Source organism: Cebidichthys violaceus, unplaced genomic scaffold (assembly GCF_023349555.1).
Source record: "Cebidichthys violaceus isolate CVI_PGR_0920_01 unplaced genomic scaffold, fCebVio1.0.p SCAF_15, whole genome shotgun sequence".
Classification (NCBI taxonomy): Eukaryota; Metazoa; Chordata; class Actinopteri; order Perciformes; family Stichaeidae; genus Cebidichthys; species Cebidichthys violaceus.
Genome location: NW_027176318.1, coordinates 8,274,576 through 8,295,954, shown reverse-complemented (window position 1 = coordinate 8,295,954; position 21,379 = coordinate 8,274,576). Strand labels below are relative to the sequence as shown.

At 42.2% G+C, this 21,379-nt stretch overlaps 1 protein-coding gene across 2 annotated transcripts in view; it reads left to right on the top strand.

Moving 5' to 3' along the window:
• Positions 1–21,379, top strand: part of sema5a (sema domain, seven thrombospondin repeats (type 1 and type 1-like), transmembrane domain (TM) and short cytoplasmic domain, (semaphorin) 5A) — a 109,670-nt gene that overhangs the window by 10,726 nt on the left and 77,565 nt on the right. For both annotated transcript variants that reach the window (XR_011102841.1, XM_068709818.1), the window contains exon 2: positions 18,593–18,804. Coding sequence is in view for 1 of the 2 variants with exons in the window: in XM_068709818.1 (XP_068565919.1) it covers positions 18,657–18,804 (148 nt within the window). In the remaining variant the exon portion in view is untranslated. The remainder of the gene's footprint in view (positions 1–18,592; positions 18,805–21,379) is intronic.

Below are 21,379 nucleotides of genomic sequence, written 5' to 3'. Positions count from 1 at the left end.
ACTGCTCACACAATGAACCGCAACTTCCAGATTTCGCCGGTTTGAGGCATGAGGTAGCAGAGTGTAAGTTTTTACAAGCAATTTCCGCTTTCTGCAATAGCAGTAGTTTGCCTGATTAAAAAAATGCATCACAAACAGAGCGCTTTAAACTGCCTCTCACACAATGTTGGCGCCTTCGCCTGCAACATTTTCCAGCCTGGAAAAGCAGTGAGGTGGTTATAGGTGTTTTTCTGTGAGTTTGAATCAATTTTCACCCATTCTGTCATCATTTCACACCATGATGGACGATAACAGTCACAGTTTACATAAAACAAAAACAAAAAGCCTGGTGTGATAGTGAAAACACAGACATATGGGCAAAAAATAAAAAATAAAGACATGGGGATTTGGAATAAATGGGATGTTAAAGAGACCTGCGCTGTGTTGCACCTGGAGCTTTGGCGCCTGTGAGAGGCCATGTAGAGTCAGCTCTCTGGGCATCGTCGCCCCAGATACTCCCCCGGTGTTTCCTTTCCATTTAGTTTAAAAGGGGGGAACTGTTGCTTTTCCAGCTGTGCCTGACCACCTCACACTGAGTCTGTTCCCCTGTTGTTTTCATGTCCTTATTCAATTACCTCAGTGAGACCACTCTCCTGACACATGGCATATGCACACCGGACTGGAGATGTGAGGAGTTGCAGTTTTGTGCCATGTGTTATTCATGGCGATCCCTTGCACTCTTCATAGCCAAGCCACACTTTCCAACCTCCTTTCTCTGAAGTGCCTCTAAATTCCTCTCTCCTTTTCCTTCCTTCCATCTAAACTCATCTTCCATTAATCCTATCCATTCTACTCCTCACTCAGCGCTCCTTTTGTTTCCGCCTAACCTCTTTAACACCCCTCTCCTCTCCCCTCGAACCTCCTCTATCCAAGCCCGTCCCTTAATTTCATCTCATCCAACCTCTTACTCTTCATCCTTGACTGCATCTCCTCCATCCTTTGTTCCTCTATTCCTCTCATTATTACCGGCCTCTCTCCAGCAATCTACCTCAAGTGACCCTAAACGACTTTCTTGACGCCTCTTCCTCTCCAGTCTTTTGCACCTCTCCATGTTTCTGAGTAGCGGGTCAGTGCGAGTCTGAAAGCCATTACCTCGCAGTCTTTCGGTCTTCCCAGACAGCCAAGCAATGCGTTTGCTCACATGTATGTTCTCATGTTCTCTTCACACGTACTCACTTGAACAAAAATAGTATACATGGCAAATATAATATATGCAGGCATCCAGACGGACTTGCTGGAGCGTAAATCGCAGCACAGCTATAATGCGTCGTCACGCACATCTACACTTAAATTTCTTCTGACTCTGCCCACTGACTGCACGCAGCTGAACAATACAAGTCTGTGTAACCATGTGATAATGCATTTTGGGATTTCTGAAAGCTATAATATTACAGACCACCTTATAACTCAGGACAGAATATAAGGAGAGCTCAACATTTCTACCATATCTTATCTGCTTATATTTTAAAATGCAACATTATTTTGACCATTTACAACTGGGTATATGGTGCAGATTACAGTATTGTATGAGAGTAATCACAGATAGCAGCATATCTGTCTTTCATGGTTAATTGATGTTAATCTGCAACACATGTTGACATTGTAAGAGGGATTTTGTTAGATTCAAATGTTTTAAGAGAGAGAAAAAAACAAATTAGGATGCTTGATTATAATGCCTTCGGTTGGGAAGTTGTTGCCGTATAATCAATTGAGCTTGAAACAAATGTTATTTGGTTTTAGATTAACGGATAAATTATGTAGTCAAATCCAAATAATCACAAACCCCTACTGAGAAATTTTCAGACTTAAGCTATTATTCCTCTGTGGGGATACATGTAAACGTCTTTGCGAGAAGGGTGTTATGGGTCGCTGAGGAGATGATGTGCACACACGCCTCAAAACCCTCAACATCGTACTGCACAGATTAGTTGGTCCAACATCCTAACGGAAGTTTTTGAAAAATGCTCACTAAAATTTCCAAGATCCCAAAGTAATGTCTTCAAATACCCTTACTTTATCTGTCAGGCCAAAAGACATTTTGTTAACTTTAACACGTAACACTTGGGTTTAGAGAATGAGACTAATCACAAACTTTCTTCAGGGTTAAGATACATTTTACAAAAAATGATTGCATTCTGTGGCACGTGCCATGACCACACATGAAAGAAGAGACATGCACATATCAATAGATACGATCAGATGAGCAGCTGTTCACACTGTTATATAATGTAAAACTAAATATAAGGAGGCACAGATACAAACACGCACTCACAGAGGAACATGCAAGTAAACATAAACTGATACAAGTGGGTCAGGCACACTCACACTAAAAAGGAGGTATTTCAGCAGTAATAGATACATTTGGGTCAGGTAGACAGCTGTGCGAAAACATTCTATACACACATGCTTTAAGGTATAGAGAAGAAAACATACACACACACACACACACACACACACACACACACACACACACACACACACACACACACACATGAGGAACATCTGTTTTTGGCCTACAATCAAGCCCAGATGGACCCCAGGGCTGGTGCGTCAACACCAGTGCAGACCACACATTATATACGCCCAGTATTCTTTGCGACTGACTCCGGGGGATTTAGAGCAGTAAAGGGGTATTAACCAGGACCACAACCTGTAATTGTTATCATAATGACACAGGAAGTTATTTCCAAATACATGCCATAATTTCTAGGAAATGTAGGTCAGTCGACGAGCTTGGTGTGTTTAGTGACTTGAGACTCTTGCGTGCGGCGTACGCTGCATTAATATGCATTGTGAGGACACGTTTTTCTCTGCAGCAATACCAGGCAGAACCTAAACATAGAAAGTGAATGAATATATTGGAGTTAAAACTGGTGATATTCAGCTTTGATGTTGAGCCATCAAAGGCGTCATGAAACTTGGTTCAGAAGGGCAGCCAGCGTTTGCGCTGTACTGTATTTAGCCGTGAGCTTAAATTAGACCTGTCACAGCTATAGACACATGCCATGCCGACTTGTGTTTCTCTTCATCTCTGGGAGGCTGATGTAGCTGTTCCTGCTGATTAGATGGTATTGTGTTTGCTCCCAGGTGGCATTTTGGGTGGGGTTGTGGCGGCATGTATGTATTAAAAGACAGAAAAAAACAACAAAGAAAGCTGGTGTGTGTGTGTGTGTGTGTGTGTGTGTGTGTGTGTGTGTGTGTGTCCCTTTGAGTAACTAATGTGTGTGTGATTGCGTCAGCTTGTCCTTGTGCGAGCCTTCATTTCAGTGAAGTGAGGGCACAAAGCACCTGGCCCATACCTGCCTCATCAAGTTAGTAGAGGAGCCTGCAGCAATGGAGAGTTAATACTGGCCCAAATAGAGACTACAGAGGCTCACTTTTATCCCGCAAACCTTGGAGTTTCCCTCACAAAACTCATTAAACACCAACATGAAGCCCTAAGCAGCTCAGTGCATTTACACACACACACACACACACACACACACATACACACCTGCTCTCCCACTGTATACCTGCTTTGCTGACACACGCGTTCTCATAACAATTATAGAGCATCCACACCCATCTCCCAGCGAGACGGAGGGGTGAGTTTTTGATAATTCTATCTTTCTAGTTTTACCCAGACGAAAAAATGTTAAAGACATACTGCATGTGATATGTTGCAATTTGCAGCTTTATAAGTCTGTTTGATGTGTGATTTGTCCCGTCATTGAACACACACTCACACGCTCGCAGACAGACAAGATGTATTTTCTCACTCTTTGTAGCCTCTAATCCCTGTCGCTCTCTCAGTTTTTCTGAAGGAAGTGATGACACATTATCAAAGTGATTTCTATTTGTTACATGGCTCATTCAGGTCAATTAGAGGAAACTTGTGTCGTGTTGTCGGTGTTTTGGGGGCAACGGTGGCAACGTACCCCAAAGATGTGCAATTAGTTGTCTGACTGTGACGCCTTCAAATATTCACAAATGTTTGTCATGTGGAGTTTTAAAAGGCTGCGTTGTTGCTGCAAGGCAGTTATGACATGAGCTGAAGAGAGACTTGACTGTGTGTGTGTGTGTGTGTGTGTGTGTAGGGGGGGGGGGGTGTAAGTGTGTTTGTGTATGTAGGTGTGTGTCTGTGCATGCTTGTATGCAAGCTGTTGTACAAATGTGCAAAAGTATTTTATAGCCACAGTGGTATAATTCAAATTGGCAAGAACACTGCTCTAATATTTGCTTTCCAAGTGAATGTTGCAGTTGTGTTTTTCTAATTTAGGCAAAAAAAAAGGAGGAACATCCTCTTTGTCAAGTTTTGGGAATCATTGTAACTGACATTCTTCTTGATAACAGCATAATTGGATATAAAGTAATTAATAATGTCAAGGGATAGCGATTTATTTATTATACGTTTCTATGTAGCACCTTTCTTTGTCGGTGAAATATGGCAAATTGTGCCACAATTGTGTGCGCGTGTGTGTGTCTTTACTTGTGCGCACCTGTGACTTGTATCTTTACATTCCCTCCGCCCCTCTTTCCATCTAGTGTGGCATGTTGATGATTTAGTAGCTGTCGGAGGCGATTAACTGTGCAGGTCACGCTTTCTGTCTGAAGCTTCATGCTTTTAAAGGAGGGCAGAGTGTCATTGATCAGAGAAAGAGACAGTGTGGAAACATTACAGTGAGACCTGATTAGTAAGAGTGTAGCGTGACGCGCAGAGGGATCAGCATCAATAATGTCACCAGCGGAAAATCTGCCTGAGCCTCAGTTTTCTATTTCCCTCAGAAGTTTGATGTCTCCCCTCCTGTCCTTGTCTACAAAGTGGGGACGCACCTCAAATGATGAGGGTGAGATCATGTTGGGGGCTGTTTCTGGTTTGGTCTTAATCTTTCTACCCAGTGTGCGAAATACAGGGGGTCGGGGTGGGGTTGATTGACCCTTGAGACCCCCTTCAACAGTTTTTTGGGGGAAAAAAAAGTTTAATTGCCACTTTCAATTGTCAATAACGTTAGAACTTTACCCAGTACAACCTGAAAAGCAATGGATTTGTTTCTGCTTCGACGTAATGGTTACACTCGGCTGTGCATAAGGTGAATAGTTTTACAGCGACAGCCAAGTGTGTGTGTGTGTGTGTGTGTGTGTGTGTGTGTGTGTGTGTGTGTGTGTCGGGTTAAAGAGAGAGAGGCTAGTGATCCTGTTGCAAGGCATAGTTGTTGCGTGGTTGTGTAGTTGTGCAAGCGGCCTCATTGTTAACAATATTTGCGCTGGTGACGTGGTAAACCGGTATAGTTGTTGCCTTGGCTTGCATCCTTTAAAAAACTTGTATATTGCTTATTGAGTCTGTGTAAGGCTTTATCTGACATAACACTGGAGCAGCTAGACACAGTAGGTGGGACCCCCAAATTACCTCTGGGTAGTTTGCACATTGTTTTTACCTGACAGCAGCACAATATGTTATTTTTGAACAAAGAAAAATAAAAAAAGAGAAGAGAAGAGAGCTGAAACCACAAGGCAGTTTGCATACTGCCGAGGTAATGATGAATAAAATGTGTTGCTTGATTGACGTTTTGTGGGCTATCATTGGGGACATAGTTGAAGCAGACGACACTTATCGTCCTCAAGTGAAAAAAACGCTACACAGACATCATGAAGCAGCTCTGTAATGATGGACGTCTCCTCATCTATTAATATTTGTGATTGTTGCCCCATGCTCTTCCTCGCTTTCGCGGTTTTACCCCTCAGAGAGTGTGTTGCAGGATGTGTACGTTGTTGTGCTTCTTCAAAAACAGCCTGGCCTCTCTCATGGGGAAAATACACTGGATCACGCAGAAGGAAATGCAATTACCGCCTCCCAGCAGAATCTTAATCACTGAGCCCTGATGTTAAAAGTTAGCCTCTTTTAATGCATTGAATTTCAAAGACACGGCACAAACCATTTGATTTACTCGCTCCCATCTTCACAGGATGTAAATAAGCTTATTAACCAGCCATTTTTAATGTGAGCATTCCATGAGCTCAAGAGGAGCCTGTGACTTTATTCAAATAGAATCTCTAAAGATACACCAGTGAAATGAATATATTTACAGTGAATGTGTTTATCTAAAACCTGAAGATTTCTGTTAGTGTAGAAAATCTGAACAAAAATCTGAATCATCTTTGAACAAGCACTTAGAAGTAATTAACTTTAGGTTTAATGTTGACACAACACATATTTCTTAATGTCCAGGTGCTTGCAATAAGTCATACCTGTTACTATGCACGATGTATGCACAGTGCATTTAACATACGGCGTATATGAATGCAGAATCAATATGTTTCAAATCTAGTGCCTCCCAATTGTACCACTGAATAATAAAGTCTTCTTCTGGACTCCAACTAGGAATCAAATGCCCAATTAAAGCCTTCACCCTTAGGGCCTGCTCCAGTAGAAGCGAGCAGAAATGAGGAGGTAGAAGAAGAATCACCAAACTAATAAACTCCGTATTTGAAGTTTTTGTGCCGTTTCGTGGCCTTAATAGATCCAGAGACATGAGTTGCCTGAGGCTAAGGTGTGTATGTTGGATCTGAAAGTGACTTTAAGTCTCAGGTGTCTCTATTTTTGAGGAGGCTAACTGTCAGAGTGGACTAGTCCATTCAGCTCTCGCTGAAACGCAATTCTTCAGACTCCTCACTAGGACACAAGAAAAGAAAGGCAGAGACAAAGATGGAGGCCAGACAGAGAGAGATAGATCATCCTACATCTGTTTGCTTGGTCTAGCAGAGACACGATCACATGGGATGCCTGAGGGCTCCGTCTCCGACTGTGCTCCTCCGTTGTTCCAGTTTACCCTTGGGAGACATGTTCGGGAGAGACAGAGACTTCAGGCAGGCACGCACATGCACAACAACACACAAAGACCACTTCTGCAGCATCCTTTCTGGTGTTAAAACAGCTGCTGTTAACCAAACCCATTTCTCCCTCTCATTAAAGCTATAACTTTCTGCTATTGTGCCTGTCTCTGGCGTTAACGGGGCAAATTAACAACTTAGGCCAGGCACTCAACAGACACACACAGACACGCACACATGCCCACACTCGGGTAATTAATTGGTTCCAGTGGAGCCAAGAGCTAATTTACTATCCCTCCTGCCACATTTCTTCAGATACTGTAAGACGACTCATCTCAAGGCAGCTTCCTTATGGCTCCCTCCCCATCCGTAGGTCCTTTATGTGTGTTGAAGTATAAGTGTCTATGTTTTTTTTTCTTTTTGCCAACGAGGTGGTTGTTGTTGTTTTTTAGGCATATAATTACTGAGCTGTAGGAGTTGGCAGCCTGTTAGGCTTGTTATCTTGGTTGTGTTGATTGCAAGAAACATGTGGAAAGATTGATTAAAGTCCACTGTCTCCCTTCGGGTTTGACCAATTGGGATTCATGACAGTGACGGACCAGATTTAAAAGAAAGAAGATGATGCCCTAAAGTTCACTTTAGTTCTAGCCAAGCAGCTGAAACAGTTTTGTAAAGTTAAAGATACATCATATTGCAGCTGACCTAATTTCCCCATGAAGTATAATCCACGAGTGTTATACACTTAAGAATGGGAAAGAAATAGACACGACGTGTACAAAATACACAAAAATGAAGTTAGCATTAGATAATGCCTCGTTTGCATATTTTAATGTAACATTTCAGAAAACTAGAAGAATTTTCTTAAAATAAGTAAACAGCGAGGGAAGTTACATGGTGATATCTATAAGTTAATTCTTTCACCCATTTCCCCTGTAGTGTCTTGCAAAATGGATAGAATTATTTCAATATATATCTATAAAGGCCGCTTTATCGAAATGAGGTTATTCCCAGACTCTGAACTAGAAATCTCCACTTCACTAGCACTTACATACGCCACACTTTCTAGTTTGTTTGTTTCTGCACTGTACTTGGGCTCTGAGTTATGCTCTGCTTCATGCTCTGAGATGCTTGTTTGGAAAAGGAGATGTACTTATGACTTCTGGTGACTAGTAGTTCTCTTGAATACCTATGTTGAATGAATGAAAAGCGTCTGCTAAATGACTGTAATGTAATGTAGTTTCATTCCTATCTATATTGCAAAGTTTCCTTGTTATTATAACATTATAGCTGCATCAAAGTAACAGGTCTGTATTACAAACAAGTAAAAAGTACAATACCTCTGATATGTGGTGGAGTACAAATATAAAACCTCACATTGAGTACATGTACTGTTAAACCCTCCACGTCTGCTATAGAACACCCACCAACAGCACACACAGTTGAACGCTTTGTACATTTACAGCAAATATAACCGAAGAGACTCGACCTCCCTTGCAGCGGAATCTATCTGTATGAGATTTCATCCATCATTCCCCCAGTCATATCCTGTCACCGCTAAAGCTGATATGATTGATTATCATATTAGTAATGGTATGATTCAAAACTGCAGTATTCTGTGCAGAATCCCCCCCCCCCCCCCAAAAAAAAAGTCTCCCATCACTGATTTCACATTCTCAACTGAATGAGAGGAATTTACCCTTGGATGAGTGTAATTTTCTTTTCATTTAGAGTGTGGTTAGCATCTCGGTAGCATTTCGTTCTTGTGTGAGGCGCGTCTGTGCCCTTTTGAAAGGACAGATCTATGAGCTGGTCCTGTAGTTAGTCGTCGCCCTTGATATTGGCAGAGCAGCGAGTGCAATCACTTTGCTTCTTCACCTCAGAGGTGCAGAGGGCAGGTGTGTTTGTGCGAATGGCAAGTCTGTGCACAGCTGTAGACTGTGATAGTGTAATTTTGTGCCCAGTGAGACAGTCGACTACCCGTTAACCAAGCATGTAATTAAAGCTTTCAAAAATGTCACCATCCCTCAGTGGTGGGCTTTATGCCCCCCTTCGCCGCAGTCCCAGGTACATGTGCCACTGTGAGCGCATGACTTTAATGTTTGTATTTCCTGCATGTGTGGCGAGTTGTTTTGTTCAACGTCTTGAGGTGTTGTGGCCATTCTCGCACCGCTGCCTTGATCAGGCGGCAGATGACACCGCTCCTCTCATGTGTAGCGGTGCTGCTGATACGCCGCACCGAGAACAAAGGCTTTGAAGTGCAAGAAATCTTTGATGCCAATGCATTACTCAAGCAGTTAAACATTGAGAAAATGACATGAAATTCTTCAAAACAGCCACGAGGGGATTGGTTTGATCATCTCCAGGGTGAAAAAGAGAACCTGTTATTCTGCTTGCAAATCAGTTGAGGGATTTGGGGGTCTGTGTTAGTCTTCGGTGCTAGCTGTTCAGTCAAAGTCACCGGCGACATTAGCATCGAAGATGTACCTTGAGTCTTTGCAAAAGGGAGCTGGCAACCTAACACTTGCTTTCCTGTCAGAGAGGTGCGTTTTTAGTACATGAGGTCATGGAAATATCAACTCTCAGTGAGATGTAGTTTTGGGACAGGGGTGACAAACTCTCGGTTTCTTCTCTGACATTTAATCCTCTCCAGAGCTGCAAGGTTGTTGTGACAATTTGCTCCCTGTGAACAGCGCTTTCTTGACACTGAGAGAGGCTCAGACAGTAGCCGGAGGGTCTGGGCTGTGTGTCAGTCGATCGGTGCCTGCGTCCGCCACTGGATTTCTTCACAAGTTGTCACTGTGTTATGCAGACATTTCTCAGAAGAGCAGCGGCAGCAGCAGCAGCAGCAGCAGCAGCCCGGCTGTACAGGTAGAAAGAGGGCTTGTGCAATACTGTTCAGAGTGCGTGCCGTCCACGGATCCTGATGAAGCTGATAGTTGCATTCCTCTGTCTATGCTGCATGTGGCCTTGTTTAATTTTCGAGCTTCTTCAGGGTCTTTTTCTTGTGAGGAAGGTTTTACATTTTGGAAACTCTAAATAAAGCTTCAGCTTGAAGTGGGCTAACTTAGCCTAGCGTACAGACTAAAAATGAACACCAGTTAACATGTTGTATTGCGTTTGTTTCATTCCTAAAAAACACAATTCATAGTTTTACAGGGTGTTATCAGGCTTTTTCTTGGCTCTGAACAGGAACCAGGCATCCCAGTCTGGCAATTTGTAAGACATTCATATTACGCCACGTAGTCTGTAATGACTGCAATGTAATCGCATACGCGTGAATATGCTTCACTCAAAGAAAAGAAAGACTTCCTGTGGTGGGCGGGTGTTAGGGGAGGTGGATGTGTGTCAGGAGACTGGTGTTAAGAGACCGGTGTTCATGTCACAAAGTGTAGTTGGGTTATTTTGTAGTTATTTTTGTGACATGTTTTCTTTTGTTACGTTGTTTACGTTTTACTTAGTTTACAAACTTATTTTAAGCCCATCCATGATGTGTTTTTTTTTTTTTTTAAACCTAGCCAAATCCTAGCTGCAGCTGTTTCATGTTAACCATGTAGTGTAAAATGACATGCAAAAAGCCTAAAGCACATAATTATGACACGCAAAATGTCCTTTAAATGTTGTGCTATTTACTTGCTTCCCATGAGATCAGGTTAGCTTTAAAAGTGCTGGTGGGTTTTGTCACCTTTAGACAGAGCCTGGCTCGCTGATACTCCCTGTTTCTAATAACTGGTATGTACATTTCCCAAAATGTCAAACTTTTCCTTTAAGAAGAGCTAAGGACCGTTCCTAAGAGAAATTAATACAAATGAAAACTCAGTTATCTATTTTCATAGTACCCATGTCAGAAGCAGAGAAGAAACCAACCAACCTCAGAAATGATTAATTCTCTGTAATTATGAAGTCGGCTGTGTAGGCCACAAGTCCTGACTCTGCCTTACCTTGACCTAAATTTGAAAGCGAACAGTTTTAAAAGCCATGCTCTCTTTTCAAGGGCCATTCAGCCAAGAGCTCTGCAAAGGTTTTGAATCGCAGGTCATACTGAACTACAGTACCTCCAGCAATCATAGAGGCAGCAAAGATTGGGCCACGTCATGCTGGTAATCTAGTGCCTAGTGGCGTGTGAGAGCTTCCACACGGATGTTTGTCTCTTTTCAGGCATGATGTCACTATTCTTGCCACATATTGCATGTTGTTTAAGCCTTTTCCTCGTCTGGAGATGTGTTGTGTAGAAATGCACACCACATTCAGGCGAGCGGTAATGCATCAGCATGAGTGCTAGAGGGTAAGCCAGTTGAGTAAAAATAACAGCAGGATTTGGGAAGCTCTGGAGAATTTGGGTGGGACTCAGGAAGAAATTGCTGGGTGTGTTTTTGAACAAGTCAGTGGAGAGTCAGTGTGTGTGTGTGTGTGTGTGTGTGTGTGTGTGTGTGTGTAAATGTGAGTGATATACGTCCCAGATTTAGCTGGACCAAAGCTATGGTTGTGGTCAGGTCAATCATCAGGGCTGGTCAAAGCCTTTCACCTCAGTACAGTACACAGACTTTAGTGTGTTTAAGTTTCATTGTGTTTTTCAGCATGAACCAAAAATACCAGAGAGGTGTGTGCAACCATTAATCAGGAGCAGAGGAGGTGACATTTTTTTTAAAGAATATTTACTGTAAAAAAAGTTTAAGCAGAAGTTTTGTGCAACACACTTTGAACTTAGTCGAGTACCTGTGATGTTTCCGTCCAACATCAGAGAAGCTCTCTGCTGTTCTGCTCCAGCACCTGTGTTTCATCAGCTCTATCACGTCCTTCCATATGCTGAAAGCAGAAAATACACAACAAGTCATCGCTCTGTTTTCCAAATCATCTGCGGCAATTGCAAACTAACAACAGATTTGCAATCTCGGAGCATTATTCTGACAGGGGGAAACTGATCCAGTATTTGTTTAATTTAATGTTTACTCCAATATAGAGCGGTTTGTGGAACATATCTGACTCAGTCAGATCATGTGCAGGCAAAAATATAGAAATACGCTTGAAATACATACATGCCCAAAGAGTAAATTTAGTTTGAACTGGAATTTGAAAACTCACTTTTTGCAATTATTCTGCTGCATTTAAAAAAAAAAAATTTACAAAGCGGATGACATATCTGTGGAAACTCAGCTTCAAGCCTCTTTGTGGGCGTTTCCAAACCAGCGGCCACAAACAGATGTTCTATCAACTTCTGCCCTGTGGTGCACTACTGACATATGTACAAAATATGTACTGTATATTCATTTGAACCAAAAAGGATTCATAACACCTCAAGACCATTTTGTGATAGGAGCACACCAGCCACAAAGCCAAATCGGGCCTGGGGCGTAAAGTGTGGGGACCACGCCCATCTTCCATGGCGTTAACAAAATCTATCCGCAAACATACAAACACTTGGCAAAGTACTCAAAACTGCTTTTGTGGTAGTTCCCCCTTCAGTAGGTGTCTCCAGAACCATATTTTGCCATGACGACACACACACACAGACTCACAATTGAAAACAATACCAGCTACACACTGCCGCAGCTGGCAATAGCATGCTCACACACGCTCAAGCAGAATTACTTATTTGATCCAAATGCAGAGAAATATTGGTTGAAAGTAGGAAGCTGAAGTGTGAAATGCATTCTGAGCTGGAGAGAAAACTGGGAGAGCTTTCTACTCAGGTGTGTGTGTGTGTGTGTGTGTGTGTGTGTGTGTGTGTGTGTGTGTGTGTGTGTGTGTGTGTGTGTGTGTGTGAGTGTGAGTTTTACAGAGAAAGACAATGAATGTGAAAGACTGAAAAGATAAAATGCACATGTGCACATTTGATTTTGCGCATCAAAAGCAATACTGTGCACCACAGATAAGCTTTTGAAACAAACAAGCCATCTGATCCAAGTGCGCTTTTCAATCTCACTCTTGGAGAGACACAAGCATTTCTTCTCGCGGAATTAACCTGCCCCCTGATCCGGGGGTCGCGAAGCGGAAAGGGCCCTGCTGTGCGGCAATGAGGCTTTGATGGCGATATCATCACTCCGTCATTCTCTCTGTCATCCTCCACCGAGCCCGTGACACACCCGGTGGACTGAGAGCATAAATAGTGAGGGAAAAGGTCAATGACAGGTAGAAACAGAAAGGGGGGCACCGGATTGATAACGGTAGAAGAAATCCGAGAGGTGGCGGTGAAAGAAAATCCTCGTGGCAGCCGGAAAAGAAGAAAAGTCAGTCGACTACTTGGTCTGTCAATCATGTTGTGTTTTGCGCATCAGTCAATCACTCATTCAGGCGCTTCATCAGTCGCTCCGTCACTTTGTCAGATCGTTTGTCATTCAGTCCGCCAGCCTGACAGTCAGTCAGTCGGTCATCTATTTTGTCGGGTTACTCAGTCAGTCAGTTGGTAAGTTGTGGTTAGACTTCATGGCCATCATTTTATTCTTTTATCAATCCATAACATAGTTCAATCATAAACTAATCAGCTGTCCTTTTCAACCAGACAGACAGCAAAGTAAAGAGCAAACATCTTCGTCATTTCTGTGTGTGCTTTGTGATTTTGGCGTCTTGTGTTTTAGACCAGATACCAATTGGCAGACAAAGACTCAGAACAACAAACAAAAACTGGCAATAACTTGTTTGATAGACAGAGTGATAAACAGGCAAACACCCAGTCAATCACATCCAAGCACACACACACACACACACACACACACACACACACACACACACATATAAGCGCTCTGTCTGACAAACATAGAGCTTTATGAAGCAGCTCTGTGGTGTCTTTGTGTGCTCTGGTCTAAAGCAAAGTCTGGGTTGATTTTTACTGATGTGCCCTGTTTGTGAGAGAGAGAGAGAGAGAGAGAGAGAGAGGCATATATCAGCACTGTGTTGTGACCCCAAACTCACCCTCCCCTGACTGTGTTTGGACAGATGGATCATCACTGCACCCCTCACATTTGACAAACATGCTTGTATGTGAGCCTGCGTGTGTGTGTGTGTGTGTGTGTGTGTGTGTGTGTGTGTGTGTGTGTGTGTGTGTGTGTGTGTGTGTGTGACGGATCCATAGCCGGCGTTTATTAGAGAACGTATTCATTATGTATAGTGTAATTCGACTATCATGAAGTCCCCTTCAGACAAAATCAATAGTGGTGTTAATATGATCCTCTCTCCACTCGTTACTGCAGGAAGACTTCAATTGATTAGCTAGCTGACACTTCAACTTCTATAATGCAAAGATGCAGCGGTATGGGTGTGTGTGTGGGGTGTGTGTGTCTAATACTGTCCATGCGCAGGTGAACGTGCCATTATATAACTTTCCAAAACTATGCAGCAAACAGCTATTGATTGTCTGAGCCAATCCATTATTCAGCTCGAAAACATTTTACTGCAAGTACACTTTGCATCTGCATTATTCTTTGTCTACTTTTTTTGTGAGTTGAACATATACTATGCTGTCTTTAACTGTGGGTTTTGAGGGGACATTACACCACTATAATTGAACAAGCCGCACAATTATTCAGTGGATTCTAAATGTGTGAATAATAACAATAGTAATAATTTCATCATTTGTGATAAAAATGTGCGGATGCTAATATTATGCAAGATTCATTTGTCATTCATTCATCAACTCTTTTTGAATTACTGAAACTCATAAAAACATTTCTGCTTGACAGGTTTGACAGTTGTCTCAAGCAATTTGCATGTGAGGATTTACACAATGAGCATTTTTGTTGAACGGGTCTGAGAGTTACATAGATCATTAGCAGAACGAACAAAGGACTTTCTCACAGGAGACCGCTGTTTGTGTCCCATGTGACACCAAAAGTGATTGTTGACTGACTTTACACTACATTGACTTTACACTCGTTAAGTGACATTGCACAAGAAAGACTGGTAAGGATGTTTTTTTATTTGCGCTAGTTACGTTGCGACGTCACGTTATTATTTCATCACAAACTGATCTTCTTTCTAGCCTTAACCAATCGCAGAAATCTGTCGAGGTTATAGATTTTCTTATAAACAGGTTAGGGTTATCATAAAGATTTTCTGGATACTGTATTTTGTACTGCTAATTATGACTTTTGATGTTTTGTCAGTCTTCTATTTGTGGCAATGTAGTGTATGGTTCTAAGAGTCAAATGAATAAGTGATCTCTCAGATATCACCCCGCTGAAGCCAAAAGACGAGGGTATTCAAGCATGCACTTTAGACGGTGGACTTGTGTTGCAGCTCACGCTGGTCTGTGTCTTCTCTTCTTCTCTTTACACTGTCCTGGCAGGAATACTGTATTGTACTGTCTTATCTGTCCACTACATGCATTTCAAATAACATCGTTTACAACATGTTTCATTTTTTTTGTATGGCTAGGGATCCCTCTGCTAAGTGCACCGGTGTGTTATCCATCACCGGGTCCCAAGGTGATTTCAGAGTGTGTGCATGTGTCTAAATGCACTGGCACTGTACGTGTGTTTTTGTGTGTCCTTATTTGTAGAGGTGTGAAAGAGAGACAAGAGAGAGAAAGAAGTAGGAGAAGGATAAGGATGAGTAGGAGGAGGTGGTGCTGGAGGCTTGTACTAATGCCCTGGAGATGATTTAGAGTTTAGACCACCGAACAGCACAGAAAGCCCTTCCAGTTTTCTCCCACAGGACCAGTCGGTGGCTTGTGGTGAGTTAAAGACACTAAAAAAAGGATCCACCTGAGATCACTTTAGGGGGAATGAAACAATAAAATGGTTTGGTATTAAATCAAGTTACGGCTGTCTGTCTGTGCTCTGGTACTTAAAAGACATGATGCAAATGCATGTGTGGACATAAATCAGGTCCTTAAAGTGGCATATGCATAGTTTTTAATTTATGGCTCATGAATATTTACAGTAGATTTCATAGTTCTTAATTGTTTCACCATGCAATGATAGGTTTTCATTATTCCATGCAGAGATGGGAGTAAGATTCATTGAATCCAGATGTAAAAAGGGAGGTAAAAACAACAAGGGTTTACTTACATTTTGAGTCTGACATTAATCATACTTTGGATCCTCATTGGATTATATCATAAATTATTATCATATGTATTGATTTGCATGTTTATTCATTGATTAAATTCAGGTACCCTGCTAAGTTTTGCCAGATGGTAATGCTCTGGAGCAATTTTTGTTATGATTGGGTCACCACACACATTCCTGTTACCGTTTTCAAGCTATTCCTTCAATGCACGAAGAGGTGTAGCAATGCGCCAACAAAGGTGAGGAAGAAGAAAACAAGCTGGCAAACATTGACGGAAACACTGCACAATTTAAAATATTCAAAGATTTGCTTTGCAAGTGTTTTGTACGGAGGTAAATGTATTAATATGCGTTTGTTTGAACTCAAGGTGATTTGGTGGAGCTTTTGTTTTAGTTTTTTTTTTTTTGCTTTAAATCTCAGAGCACATTTTAATATTAAATGAAACAACTCTACAACTGAAAGGGTTTGAAAACACCCCATGAATCAGTAAAACCAGGAGAAGGCATGAGTGATAAAGAGACTGGTAATACAAACCGTTTAGCTAAATGCTTGTTCTTGCAATAGCGTTACAAATTGTGCATATATGAGATGGTGGAACTTTGTTTTCTGAACATGCACACGTGTTGTGTGTATGTACTTGTGGTGCAGACATGATATGAGGTTGCGTATACACGGCTATTGCAGAGGTAACGAGGACAGCAAAGAGCACGCAGCTCAGTGGCCTCAGCGCCTGCTTCTGTCAGCCAGCCCTCTGCTGTACGTCTGCATGTGTTTGTGTGTTGGGGACAGACACAGATGTACAATACTTGTACCGCAGCCCTTTATAAACAAGCGCACACACTGTAAAAACATCAATAATCTAATTTCTTACGTCAAGTTCCCCCTCTGTGCCAAGCGGATCAGGTATATATTTCTCCATAGTGAATGCAGACATTAACGTTTATAAGACTGAATTAAAAATGACAAGAGTAATGTCCCAGCCACAGACTACCTGGGGGAAATGACTTGCTCGCTTTCGGTTGCAACAGGTAAAATGGAATTTTGGTAAAGGAAAAAAAAATGTGTCAGATTGTCAAGGAGAGTAGCAGACAAAGAAAAGTGGCATTCAAAACGACAGGTTGACTAAAGCAAAGCTGCAAAAGAGCACATAAGTTGACGTGTGAACCGTCAAGACGAAAGGGAATAAGAACAGAGAGAGGCTGTCACTGACTGTCCCCCGCCATGGATGACAGGTGTTTTACATTACTTCTGTGGGTGAAGGCAAACCGCATCTCCCCGCTACCTGTGCATTCATACACTGGACTTTGAATGAATTCCATATTGGCCCCAAGGTCATGGATCCTATTCATGCACACTGAAGGCAGAGTTAACTTTCCATCCATGGGGAAAATGATATAAAACCGCCACACTCACAGCATGAGGGTTTTCATGTGCACGCAGGTGTAGAGAGGTGCCTCACTGTATGTTTTACCCAATAGCCACTCAAAGCTTCCCTGCACTAAGGGCAATTCATACTTCAGAGGGAGAGGTTTTGCATATATTGGCTCTGTTCAATTTTGTCTTTTATGTTTTATCTTCCTATTACAAGTTGCCTTCTCAAAACAAACAGGGTATTAATACTTTTTGCTTACTTGCAACCCACCATTCACGCTAAATCCACTCTGCCATGGAGGGAGGATTGTTCTGTTCTTGCTCTACAAAGCACCATTTTTACCCCGCTGACTGGACAACAGATGAAAATCCTATTTCACATGCAATAAGATAGTAAATGCTCCACAGGTTCGACTGCAGAATACAGTCATTTACATTTTTCTGTTATGAAAACTGAAGCAAAGCAAAGGCTTGCCATTGCACTTTACAGCTGAGATCCTCAGCTACTTCACTCACTCCACCACACACGCTGCTCAAACCGTGGTATACAGTCAGGCGGGGGGGCTTATTCCATTCTTGCGCATGGCATGAATCATTTCTGGTAATAGCATCACATAAATGATTAACAAGTAATGATGTAGACGGTCTAGACCGCTCATCAATTCACCCCCACATAGAAAAGAAATCATGAACAATTGAGTTGTAGGAACTGCTTTGTTGTTCTTGCAGGGAATGACTTTTCTGGGAAACACAAATCTGCAGTAAGCATTATATAATAATCACATCCAGCAATTTGAGTGCTTGGTTGTGAATACAAACATCAGATTTACAGCAGCTATAGGAGTCAATTGACCCGCAAGGAGTGCTGCGTACATATATCCTTCACATATTCACACAAACAGACTCCTAATAATGAAAAACTCATGCATGCACACACACAGGCGCACATTGAACCACTGCTGCCATTCACTACATACAATCAGCTCCTCTGCAGTGGAAACAAAGACATGCACACAAATGGCACATCATTTCAGATATTAGAGCACACAGACGCACACACATGAGGTGTTTGAGGTAACACAGAACCATGTCTGATTCATGCACTGCATGTCAGAGGTGTGAAGCACACAGGCTGGTTTTACTCAGCAAAACTCCCAACCCCCCGGATCAGTCACACTTTCTTCTCTTTGCACCTCACTCCCTTGTTCCCCTTTTGTCAGAATTTATTTTTTATGCTTTTCATCTCACGGAGTGAATCCACTGTGCTTGTAGCGAAGTGCTATACCGTATCAAGCTTTTCAGCGCTTTGATTAAAGCCAATGTGAAATAAGTCTTTGTTTAAACCTAAATCTGTCTCTTTCTGTCCTTTCAGGTGTGTCTCTCCAATGCTCTTGGCCCCTGAGGCCTAAGGAGAAGTAAGCCAAGCCCAGGCCCCCATGGGACGCCCTGTTACCCAGCATGCACTGCTGCTGCTGCAGTGCATGCTGGTCCTGTGGCCTGCAGGCGTGGCCAGTAGGAGAGGGCCAGTGCTGCTGCCTGAATCTCCCTGTCACAAGACAGAGCACCCACTCATCCCACACTCAGGTAATCATGCAACACACACACACACACACACCAGGGAGACACCATAATTATGTGAACTGTATGTAATTAAACTGTTAGAATGTTCTAATTATGCTTTCTCCCTACTTTTGTTTCTCACCGTCTCCATTCCTTCAACTCTCAACTCATCAACTGCCTGACAAAGGGCTCTTATTTACAGTCTCTAAAATTCCCCTCCTCCCTTCCCCCGCCCTGGATGGCACATTAGATTGCCCAAAAAAATAGAAAAGTAAGCCGGAGACTGTGTTTTCAAACCACTTTACGTTAGCTTACTTTGCCAACTAACTACATCTGATGCCTTCCTTTCCTCTTTGCTCCTTCCCTTGAGACATAAAAGCAGACGCAACCTTCCTCGTATGACTTGACTACACGGCTCTGCAGTTTTTAGGTACAGCATGTTCCGCATCAGATTTCATCGTCCTCCCCCTTTATCTCACATTGCTATTGAACAACTAAACTGTAATAAAATGATGTGAAACTTGGTTAAAAGAAAGCATCAGAAGCGATCAATGCAGTTCTGTCTGCCCTGTGCGAAGCAGCAGAATGTCATTGAGCTGTTTTCAGTCCAGCAGCGTCCCAGTCAGATAATCACATAAGATTCCGTCTAAATTGAAATGAACTAGCAGACCAAGGTCACTGAGTGTGTCCAAAGAACCACATGCATGCCTCATATTCAGTAACGCCGCCCAGCACAGACGCGAGGACTCTTCCTCTACAACCCTTTCTCTCTCAGCGTCTTTGTCCGTTCATTGTTAGCTGAGGTGGCACTCTTCCCCCTGCGCCAATTGAGTGCAATGATGATAATTAACTGCCCAGCTAACATAATACGTTCCTGCCTTGTGCTTTCTGCATTAAGGGGGATCACACAGCAGCCAGCGGGTCAGCTGTGGTCAACGCGTTTGTGTTCTCTAATGTACAAGAATGGCCCATTAAGCTCCTGTGGCCTAATGCTTTGGTTGAAATATAGGAGCATTAATGAAAAGGGTTGACATTTCAGTTAGTAATCAGACATGGTTCACTAAGACAAAGCCAACTGCAGGAATAATCTGAGGCTTCATTGGAGACATACAATATTATATAATGGTAAATATAGTACTAATAAAAGCCTAAAAGTTCAGCCAAAGTTTCTGAGCTCACAAGCTTGTTGACTTGTCTACACATCAGCTTTGTTGCCCTGGTTTCAGAGCTCTAAAGCTCCACAGACCTTCCATGTGTAGGTTGGGGGTTTTTTATGCTTTTTTTCATGCTTTCATGAGGGGACAAAGAACAAAAAGTTTCCCTTTTAATGCTGGTTTTATCTTCATGCTTTGTTTACTTACATTCCAATATTTATTTTTACTTTATGTTGTGAATCAGCAGCTTTTGCAGAGCAGCTGCTTATTCCCATGGTCTCATGAAGATATCCATTCAACCTAGACTTCTTAGTTATATTCAAGCTCAGGTTTTTTAATGACTTTCATTTCGTGGCCTGATGATAGTCTTTGTGCTGTTCAAAGACATCCCATTGTTCTAAATCGTACAGTACACACTGCCAAATTATAGCCCTAGCTTTTTTTGCAATAAACACAAAAAAAAGCTATGAGTCATTGCAGAATATGCAGACACATATGCACGCATACGTACACACATAAACAGACAGTGTGTGAGGGAAAAGAAACCTCTCGTTAAACCTATTATCCTTCTATCCTTTGTGTGTCATTGTGCTCCATGTAATGTAGTGTAATCCCAGGTTGTTGAGAATGTGTAGAGCGAGGCTGCCATGGCTCCTCTTCAGCCAAGTTGGGAGGACTACAAACACATTACATGTGCCCCTGTGGATCACACACGGCGGCTCTGCTCAGGCTAAACTTTTCCTTCGGGACATACATTTAGAGATCTGTTTTGAGTCTTATAGCAAGGACGAGCAGCACAAAGAAATGGTTTCACATTTTGGTGAATACACTTTGCTTTCTAGTCTAAAGATAAATGACTTGCTGGGGAGAAAGGTATCAATCTTCTCATCATATTCTCACCAGGAAACCACATTATTCCTTTGAAAGGAAAAAAAATTTTGGATAGTTGGTGGAACAAAACAAGCAATTTGACAACATCACATTGGGCTCACATATTTTCACAATTTCCCTGACATTTTAGAGGTCAAACAATTACTTTAAAAGAAATGGATGAATCAACTACAGTCAGATTAATCTATTCTGGCATATGATAGAAAAGCAATCTTTTTATATTCAAGGTTAGGCTGACAGTACAGTAGGTGATGGAGATAATAGAGTGATATTCTGCTTTTGTTTTGTAGCCCTTGGACTAGGTCTGCAGCTAATTCCTTGTTGTTTGTTCACCTTGCTGATAAAAGATCTAACAATATCTCTAAATGTATGTCCAATATACTTTTTGTGGTTGTGACCAGAGAAGACAAGGTGAAGGATCGTCTGAATGTGTTCCAGTGACAGCTTTCTCTCTGTGTGATTGTGGCCTGACTGTGGAAGGGCGTGCCTCACATGGGTTTGACCCCACTGGGAATGGTGGTTTTCTGACTTGGCACAACACTTGGCTGACAGAC